Source organism: Achroia grisella, unplaced genomic scaffold (genome assembly GCF_030625045.1).
Source record: "Achroia grisella isolate CSIRO2021 unplaced genomic scaffold, CSIRO_AGI_Agris_v1 utg483, whole genome shotgun sequence".
In the NCBI taxonomy this organism is placed as follows: Eukaryota; Metazoa; Arthropoda; class Insecta; order Lepidoptera; family Pyralidae; genus Achroia; species Achroia grisella.
The window spans coordinates 1,969,501-1,980,531 of NW_026712886.1; the positions used below are offsets into that span (position 1 = coordinate 1,969,501).

The window sequence follows — 11,031 nt, forward strand, 5'->3', positions numbered from 1 at the left end:
TTATTTTAGAAAAATAAAGTTAAAAACCACGCGGACGAGGTCGCGGGAACAGCTAGTGTTAAATAAAATCAATCTAAACGTCATACTAAGCCACTGATAAGCTCCCGCTAATAACAACAGACTAATTCTAAAAATTTACGTCACTACATATAAAGGCACACATTATAAAGTTAACAGAGAATATGAAATTAATTAACAAGAGTACAGTAACAAATAGTGAATATATACAAATATATACATATATTTATATTATATTAAATTCAACATATCAAAGGAAATGCTGGAATTAACCATAAATAAATTCAAAACAACTGTTAAATCATATTTATTGAGCTAAGTCTATTACTCACTAAAGTATTACTTGAATGACGAGCGTGCATGGCAATAGTTGATCATGCACGGGATTTTAATAATTTTAGACATAGACACCTATACAAGTTACATTGTCAATAAACTAGATTTAAAAAAAATATTTATTCAATTGAGTTTCTTGCCAGTTCTTTTCAATTGGATCTATATACTGAACTGGACGATAGAGAAAAATTGAAATAGAAATAGAAATAATCTTTATTAAAAATAAACTCATTACAAGCACTTTTGAATAGTCATATTTTGATTCTACCACTCATTCGGAAGAAGAATGAGCGAGAAACTTGTGTGTTGCTATTTTGAATAGATGTTTTTATTAAGTAATTTAAACTTACGCAATAAAAATAAGCTAATTTTACCTAAATGCCGTCTACACAAAGTTAGTAATTCATTTTATGGTAATTGCGTAAGATTCTATAATAAACTGCCAGAGTCTACGCTAAATCTTACAGAGAGGCAATTCAAATCTTATATTAAACAAATGTTATGTAAAAAAGCCTATTATAGGATAGATGAATTTATAGATGATAGCAATATATAGCAAGAATAAGTTTATTTGCGGACAACGTTATAATTTTAATTTTCATACTGCTTTCTTGATATATGATAGCGTAGCGGCTTTTGTATTGATTGCCGCATGCATCCTTATGTAAAGTGCGAATACTGTAACTACCATATAGTAATTTTTGTAGCTGTGACGTGGTCGTGTGGAATGAGTAGTCATGCTCACTAAAATGTCCAGACATGTGGCGGCGTGGTGGGCCGGGTCAATGGGCTCCCTAAAATGTGGTCGAGCGCAGTGATGGCTGGCTCATCCGTCATACTCGTGAACGAGTGCTGCTTGTAGGGACTGGTCTGCTCTTATCACTACGACTGATTTAATCTTATTGCATGATTATATTTGACCCAAAAAATTAGTGCTGGTTGGTAGTTTGTATTCACACGTTTCGGCTTGTAAATGTGATTATTTAAAAGAGCAACACACAAGTTTCTTGCTCGTTCTTCTTGTGATGAGACAGCTTTCCGAACCTACCACTCGTTCGGAAAGCTAATAAAAAACAAATTGTTATGACTATTCAAAAGTGCTTAAATTAAGTTTATTTGAATAAATGATTTTCTATTCTATTCTATTCTATTGTATAATTAATTACATAATAACAAGTAAAAGGCATGCGATAATAAACATAGAAATCGCTGCGCATGCATTATTAGTGTAATCAGATAATATTGTCAGTGCTATGGACTTTAAGTTTTTCTATAAAAACATTTTATCGTTAAAGAATTTTTCAATTTTATAGTAATCTTTTTTACAAAGTATAGGTACATTTCAATCTTTTTTCAGGCAGATTTATAACAGACGTTCATAAGCGGCTAAAATGTCCTACATGAATAAATGATTTTTGAATTTGTATGTTAGTCTTTAAGGTATTTATAATATGGGTCATTAGAAACCTAAATTAAATAAATAAATAATGTTTATTCCCATTCAGTTCCAGAGACTCAGGTTGGCTGCGGCACGTGTAGCCGCCGCGAGATGGAGTACTGCGAGACCCGCGTGCTGGCGGACCACTGCTGCTGCGAGCGGCAGGTTCTTCCTGAGCCGTTCCCCTGGCTACCACACACCTGCTACATCGGACCCCACCGCTGCCGCCCGCTGGCGCACGACTGCGCGCAGTACAAGCGGATCAGAGACTGCTGCTGCACCAGGAAGCTAGCTGAAAGATGTTAGTACACGTTTTTTATAATTGGAATGGTAAACCAGGTTATCACCTGATGAAAAGTGGGCGTACCAGTTTTTATATTTACTTTTATATACAATTTACACAGCGTCATCTAGACCCAAGTTAAGCTAGCTAAAGCTCGTGTTATGGGTACTAGACAACTGATACCAGTACGTAGATATTTTTTCTTTGTATGTAACATATTATACATAGAAAATACCCAGACCGATACAAACAATCATACTCATGAATAAAATTGTTTGTGCCGTGCGAGGAATTGAACCCGCGACCATCGGAAGTAAGACGGTGTGTTAAACCGCTGGACCACCGAGGCCGTCAATATATTTGGAGCTGCAGGAGTTGAGTACACGAACTTAGAAACTAAAATACCATCCTGATCATCTGAATGAGTGACGGTCCTCCACCGTTTTTCAATTAAAAAAGTCATTCTCATTTTTACCTTTCCAGGGAAGAGCATCTTATCAAAGTCGACTCGTCTCGGCGTGAGTGGTGTATCTCTGCTTCTGTTGTCGATGTTGCTGTTCGTAGCCTACCTGTGACACGCGCGCCCCCCACGGGCCCTTGCCGGCCCTATCTATGTGTAACACTTCAACCCCTCATCCGCGAGTCGACCAAAGAAACACATCTAACATGTAACCACCTGCATCTGTTTATAGATTATAGAGCGGACAGATGTATAAAATGATTAATTTATTACACTATAAACTACACTATTTCGCCACTGCAGAAAAAAATGCTAATACTTTGCAGATATGATATTAGCAATTAATATTGGTCATTATATCTCAGTAACTACATATATTTGTCGTAAAATCTACCACAGATTCTGCAGTCAAAAATGGAGAACATCTCCATCTTTAATTTTATCCAATCTGTTTAATACATTAACTTCCTAACTTTGAATACATTTACATTAACATATATAATAGATAAAAAATATGTCTTTTTTTTAAAATTAAAATCGTGAAATATACAGTAATATAATACTTTGCTTCAGATATCACTAAAAGCTTTTTTTGTGTAACTAAAGCTGTAAGTCTGATGTAAGTGTAATTTAGTTCTCAAATTACACTACGTGACTACTAAAAAATTTTTAGTTTCAACTCTATAAGATAGTGTTGAGACTTAAAATTTTTTAGGGTAAAAAAAAAGGTTTGATAAGTACCTCTGTATTCTTTGTATAAAATATATAGCAGTTAAAATACGGCCTAATTAATAATTTGATGTTACCAATTTAGAATATATATATACCTACCAAAAAAATATACCAAATTTTCGGAATAGAATAAAAATCACAGTGTTTAAAAAATCTATATTGAATTATTTATTCTTGAAATGAATAATACCTCTTTAATATTAATAGTAATAGGTTTGATGTTATATTCTTTAGTAGTATGTTCAGGTACCAATTTTAAAGATAAACAAGATGATTATGTGTGCTGTGTACCTAAAACAAGTAATTTATATTGAAAATTATAAATTTGAATTATTTTTACAATATATCCAACGAAATGTGGGTTTTTTAAAGATACATATTGGCTGCCTTTACAGGCTCTTTATGGGTTAATTTCTTGCTTTCCTTTTCATTACTCTTTCATGGGCCAATCAGTTTTCACGCGAAAATGAGAAAGACTGCACACGCATCCAGTTCGCGCGTGCATCAAAGTGCTTTAGCGCCTTTTTGTGACAATTATTTATAATTTCAAAATGGCCGACATCCAACTATGGAGCAGAGATATAATTATAGAATTATTGATAATTTATAAATCTTTGAAAAATATAATCTCTGGATTAAAAAAAGTAATTTTAAAAGGTAGTGAAATGACAGGAAGCATAAGATGGATGACGCACGATAGTGTGAACACAATAAATTGGAAAGTACAATCACTAGGCTTGCCTGTTTACGAATAAAAGCAATAATTAATAAATTTACACAAGAATTGGCCTTTGGCATCATCACTTATACAAATGTGAAGAAGTTTAAAAGTAGAATAGGCTGTATGGTCTAAGGATCTTTGCCTGTTTCATCATTGAAAGGACGAATATGGGAAAGAAATCACTACGCTTGCTTTCCCGCGCAAAATCGCGCGCATCTAGAACTTGTAACGGTAGCTAATGTCTTTGACTTCTCCATCTGGGATAAGTGTCTTGAAGATAGATTCAATGATTATTTCTCGTTTTTTTTTAAATGAATGGTGTTTGTCACCTTAAAAAAGATCGAAAGAAAATATTTTTAAAGGATAAGTTTTATGAACAGCTCCTCCTTTTGAGTAATGTGAATTATTTTTTAGTTTTGATTATTTTTTTTGTGATTCTTTTTAGTTTATAAGTTAGATAATGTAATGAGTGGCTTTATTTATTATTAATTAGTTTATGCTCGAATGTTATGTTTATTTATTGTTGTTGTACACCAAGGGTGTGTTAGTTTAGGACGCCTGTCATGAAATGAGAGTGTCAACGGATGTAGGTAGCAGTCGAGAGACTATAACATTATTTATAAAAGAATGAATTAACGATGATCGATGTTAAAAAAATCGATAGATAATAAATATCGAATGAGAAATGAAAAAAATATAATATATATATTTTTGTGAAAGCAATTGGTAAATTAATAATTTATTATTATTATAAAATATGTCAGAAAGGTTTCCATTGACCTATTAGTGTTTTTAAACTAATTGGTCCTGTATTTTTAGACCCGGTATTGACTTTTCAGTTCTATATTTACTTAAAATCGAAGTGTCCATGTCACGGAATACTTAACATCGATTTTTTTTCGTTTCCAAATCGATAAATATCGATAATTTCAGTAAGCAAATAAATAAATAAATGAATATATCGCTTGATTACAACTAAATTGTGTTATTGTAGAAAGCCATTTACTCAGGAAATTTTATGATGTAAATTAATTTGTTTTGAGGTTATGTCTGGTATATTCTATGCAATTTGTAGTCCACAATATGCATTTAATAAATTTATAGTCCAGTACATGTATTAATATAATTTGAATGTAAATATTATCATCTTTACATAGTATAAAACGAAGTCGCTGTCACTGTCTGTCCGTCACTATGTATGCTTAAATCTTTAAAAGTACGCAACGGATTTTTATAATAGATAGAGTTATTCTAGAGGTAAGTTTATTGTTTGGGAAACTACTCTGCTACCAAAATGTTAGGGAAAGTACTATGTATATATATAGGGAAAAACGTCTGTCGTGTACCTGTATGGTTCTGCGGATTTCTTGGGCTTCAGGGTCTCGAAGATATCTTCGCTAGCTTTCCAGTTTCACAGTAGGATTCACAGTAGGTTTCATTTATATATATAACACATGTACACCTGGGCGTAGCCGGGGCGAGTAGTTAACTATATTTAGTACGAATCAACGTCGCTATTTTTGTCTGTCTCTTTCTTCATTTACTTCTTTTAAATTACTTTTTTTTTATAATTCATACAGCGCCATCTAGTCTCAAGCTAATCATTGCTTATATTATGGATTGTATTAATTGATATAAAACCTTAAATATTTTTTTGTAAATACATACAGTGTATACTAAAAACAATAATAGATTGTTATATTCATGATGATTGATTTGATTCAAAACTAAAATACAACAAGCAAACAATTACAAATAAGTTGTCCTCCAACCTCTGTCACATGCCACACTGTGCCAGTAGGGTATTTTGCTATAAAATATATAAAATTAAATTCTAACTAGCAATAACACACTTCAGTTGTAAACAAACGGAATATGTTACGTCATATAATAATAATAATAATAATAATCTCAGGACAATTCACACAGCGCCATCTATACCCAAGTTAAGCTAGCTAAAGCTTGTGTTATGGGTCCTAGACAACTGATACAAATACATAGATAATTTTTTTTTCGTAAATACATACATATTATACATAGAAAATACCCAGACCGATACAAACAATCATACTCGTGAATACAAATGTTTGTGCCGTGCGAGGAATCGAACCCGCGACCATCGGTCGCAAAGCGGTGTGCTAGACCGCTAGACCACCGAGGTCGTCAATAAAACGTCATATACTATTATAATATTAAATTCATACGGTAGGTACTGATAAGAAGACGGATTGTCAAGTAAATAATTGAATAAGGCTTTTAAATGTAAATATAATATATATTATACAAATTGAAATAGAAATCAGAATCAGAGAAAGATTTTTTAGATGATGAAGTAATGGTAAATAAAGGTTTTTTATTTACCATTCCATTATCACTGGTTCATTTTAACGGATTTTAAAATTATTTTAAGGTAAATAAATGTAGTTACCTCTCTCGACGTTTTGAGTTGGACTAGATGTGGTCAAGATCTGACTACATGAGCCGGAGTTAACAATGAATGTTAATGTAATGTAATAGGTACCGCCGATTTCAATTACCGTCACTAGATTATCCGATGAAAGTAGAGACTTCGAGATAGGTAAATACCTTTATTTACCATAAAAACCTGTTTACCTATATTAATATATGTGTACCAAACGCGATAGTTTAAAACAGGTAATGGAATGGTGATTTGGTGGTATATACTAGCATTGTCTCAGTGAAGTTCTTAGGCCATAATTCTTTACAATTTACCCACGATGGTTTGCAACTCAACGTTAGATGCCTGGGTTCATTTACGGCATAAAATATGCACCATTCCGTGATAATCCATTAAAACTGTGGAGTTAAATAGTAGGTAATCGCTACTTTTTAAATGTTAGTATTCAAACAATATTAGAATATATATAATTGTATAAAACTGTACAAAGTATATAATATATATTTTTAGGCACAAGTTTTTAGGTAGATATAGTGTTGCTTCGAATTAGGGTTCATTCCCGGGAATTCTCGGTTCGAGAATTCCCGGGAAATTCATGGGTTTTGTTCCCGGGAAATCAAGCTCGAGAAAAGTCGAGAACTCGAGAAATCATGTACCTATATAGAAATTAATTGCCCTTTGTTTTGTTGCGTGGCGGCGCAATAATTTAAGATATTATCATTTTTGTTTTCTTTCATGTTAAATTTTTATGTTGTAGAAACTATTTCGGCCTTATTACAAAAAGATAAACCTGGTTTAGCACTAGTAATAAACTATTCACCAATGTATTCCTTATTACAAAATGAAGTTTATCTCTAAATCGTGATTCGTCTATGGTCTAAAGTTAGACCTGCGATGCCCCTAGTTTAACAGTGGTCTAAATGCAAAAATACAAACTCCATTTTAAAAATTCTATTGTAAGTTGTAGTTTTTGGAAAAATAGTTTAACTAAATTAAAAATATATTAACTAAAAATATTTAAAGCAAATTTTACGACAATAAAAATATATAAAAGACGTTATTTGTTATTTTTTCACTCATTTGACTTTGAAATAGTCACCATTCGAACGATCCAATAAAAATATCTCGCCGTTCCTTTTCTCCGTATAGGACTCCTACTTGTAATTTAAAACTGACTTTCAGCCTAATAGTACATTAATAAATATTATATATTAATGAAATAGTTATAATGAAGACATAGCTAAATAGAAATAAATTTATTTTTAGTTTAAACATTTTTCTTTGAACTAATATTATTTTTGATCTTTTCAGTTTTCTGGTAAAATGGAACGTAATTGTACGGTGACAGACATGAGTAACTGATTTCTGTATGGAATACATAATGAACGATTTAACTGTAGTACTAAGTAGTCCTCTGTTAGATCTGGATTCGTAATAATGTTAGGTTTATTCCAAGTATTAACTTTAGGAATGGTTTAGACCACGTTTCGTCCGAGTATTAACAGATTTTTTGTAATAAGACCGTTTATGTTTACATTGTTTTTTTTTATTTCTAAATAAGCAGCCAAAAATGGTGCTATCATTATAAATATAAGTCTGAATAATTAGGTCCTATTGGCGTTTTGTAAGGGAATAAATAACCTGAAGTATTTTTTTTTCAAAATATATCAAAATACATATATAAAATATATTTATTTAATCAAAGTATGTACCATTTCTATTTATGCACTTTTGCCTTTTGTTTTGCACTTTGGACTGCCCCATCGGAGTGTAATTTTTTCCCTTGCAAGAAGTTGTCCAAATTTCGAAAAAAAATAGTAATCTGTTGGAGCAAGGTCCGGGAATTACGGTGGTTGTCTTAGACATTCCAATTGAAGCTCTTCTAATTTGGTAACTGTCTGTTGTGCAGTATGTGGTCAAGCGTTCTTGGCGATTGACCAGCCTCGGTTGTTTAGCAGGTAGCTTTTCCATCCTGGTTTCTCAATTGCTGACAATACACATTTGCCGTAATCGTCTGGCCAGATTTAAGAAAGCCGAAGTGAACAACACCGGAAATAGTCCACCAAACGTTCACAAGTAACATTTTTTGAGCCAATTTTCGCTTGGAGCAGGATTTGGTTGGTTCGCCAGGGTTTAGCCATTGCAATGAGCGTTTCCGATTATCGTACAAAATCCACTTTCCACCACAAGAAATGATTTGATTTAAAATCCCTTCATTATTATGCCGGTTGATTAATGTAACGCAGCAGGCTACGCGCGTTTGTCGATTTACTCCATTGAATTCATGAGGGACCCACTTTTCAAGCTTTTTCACCTTCCCAATTTGCTAAAGGATTAAAACAGTTTTGTCACTAACACCGCAGCCTGCAGCTAACTCGGACGAGTTTGCGATGGATCCGCTTCCACAATAGCCTTCAATTCTTCATTATCAACCTTGGATTCCGGCCGCCCACGGAGATTGCTTTGCAGGTCGAAATTTCCAGAACGAAAACGTTGAAACCAAAAATGCACGTGTTTTCTTTGCGAGACCACTGCCGTACACATCATTAATACTTCGAGCCGTTTAGCACCGTGTAGCACTGGTGCCACAGCGGATCTCGTACTCGTAAATAACGCAATATTTTAAGTTTTTTCATTTTGTATGCTGTGAGTGACCCAAAGTGAATAGCTGTATAAATTTGGAAATGGAATTCCTAACCAAAGAGGAGATATTTGAGATCAAAGTGACCAGTACGACAAAACGCCAATTTCATATGTAAGGATCTAATATTATTTTTCTATTTAAAAAAAAAATTATTCATTATCTTAATGTTTTTAAATATACTCAATAAAAGTTTAATTTGATACTTTTATTTGAGAGGAATCCACTGAATTTTTTGTTGTTATTGGAACCAAATAATATGAGAAAACGTACGTAAATGTAAATTTCTCTTTTTCGACAACCCGAGAAGACCCGAGAAATTGCCCTCGAGAATTCTCGAAACCCGAGAAATTAAAAAGCTCGAGAAATCATGAACCCTACTTCCAATGCTTCAACGGTATTAATAATATCTGCTTCTTTAATAGTTTATAATATAGTTAAATCTTAAAATGAACTGATTTTCAAAGCTATAATTGTATGCACTGTTTTGATGGGGTTTCGATACTTTTTGATATCTGTAAACTCATTAATTACTATTCTAATTAAAATATATTTAATTATATAAAACATAACTATTACATTTTTTGAGAGTCAGTACAATCAACAGCATTATAATATTGTCTATCGATGCTTATCTACAATGATACCAAAATTAAAATATATGTTACCATTGCAGTACAATGTTCGTTTTATTTGATTATCTATGTTACCGTTACCTTTTATACCATCATTACATCATCATCTCAGCCCGGAAGACGTCCACTGCTGGACAAAGGCTTTGCCCAAAGATCTCCACGACGATTGGTCCTGCGCTGCTCGCATCCAATGCCTTCCAGCGATCTTGACCAGATCGGCGGTCCACCTTGCTGGAGACCTTCCCATATTTCCCATCATTACATAGTATAAAATAAAGTCACTATCACTATCTGTCTAAATCTCTGTGTATGCTTAAATCTTTAAAACGACGCAACGGATTTTGAGTTTTTTTAATAGATAGAGTGATTTAAGAGGAGTATATATATAATACATATACACCTGTGCGAAGCCGGGGCGTGTAGCTAGTATAGAATAAAATAGAACAGAATAAAATTGAAATCTTTATTTATATTATATATATTTATATAAACTTAAAAATGTGGATTTTTTTATATTACCACTCATTGGGAAAGCCTACTCATCATAAGAAGGACTAACAAGAAACTTGCGTGTCATATTTTAAACAAATATTATTTAATATTACTATGTAATATCTTATCTGTGGTATTATATTTTTATCTTAAAATTTGTGGGAATACAAACTATGACTTCGTCAAATCATCATCATCATCATCATCATCGCAGCCCGGAAGACGTCCACTGCTGGACATAGGCCTCCCCCAAAGATCTCCACGACGATCGGTCCTGCGCTGCTCGCATCCAATGCCTTCCAGCGATCTTGACCAGATCGTCGGTCCACCTTGCTGGAGGCCTTCCCATGAGTCAAATGCGCAGTAAAATAGTTTTGATTTGCACGTTGTGTGCATTTTGATCCAACTTGAAAGATAGCTTACATCTCAACTTATAGTCGCAATATTTAACCTTAGTCACAGACGCGTGGCCAGGTCTGCTAGTTGTATAGGGAATAAAAAAATATAGAATCGAATTTAATAGCCAGAAAAAAGATTTAAATGTCAAATAAAAAAGTTCCTCTGCAAAAAAGCTTACTATAAAATTGAAGAATTCGTTAACGATAATAATGTTTTTATAGAAAAACTTTAAATCCATAGCACTGACAATATTATCTAATTACACTAATAATGAGTGCGTAGCGATTTCTATGTTGATTATCGCATGCCTCTTACTTGTTATACTGTAATTATTTATATAAAAAAACATCTATTAAAAAGAGCAACACACAAGTTTCTTGCTCGTTCTTCTTGTGATGAATCTGCATTCCGAATGAGTGGTAGAATCAAAATATGACTATTCAAAAGTGCTTGTAAT

General features: G+C 33.0%; 1 protein-coding gene across 1 annotated transcript in view; it reads left to right on the forward strand.

Annotated features, from left to right (window-relative positions):
- Window positions 1-2,774, forward strand: part of LOC131845727 (uncharacterized) — a 57,706-nt gene extending 54,932 nt beyond the window's left edge. Inside the window, exons 4-5 of the mRNA XM_059194820.1 lie at window positions 1,860-2,093; window positions 2,559-2,774. Of these exons, the coding sequence (XP_059050803.1) occupies window positions 1,860-2,093; window positions 2,559-2,650 (326 nt within the window). The 3' untranslated portion in view covers window positions 2,651-2,774. The remainder of the gene's footprint in view (window positions 1-1,859; window positions 2,094-2,558) is intronic.
- The last annotated feature ends 8,257 nt before the right edge of the window (window positions 2,775-11,031 follow it).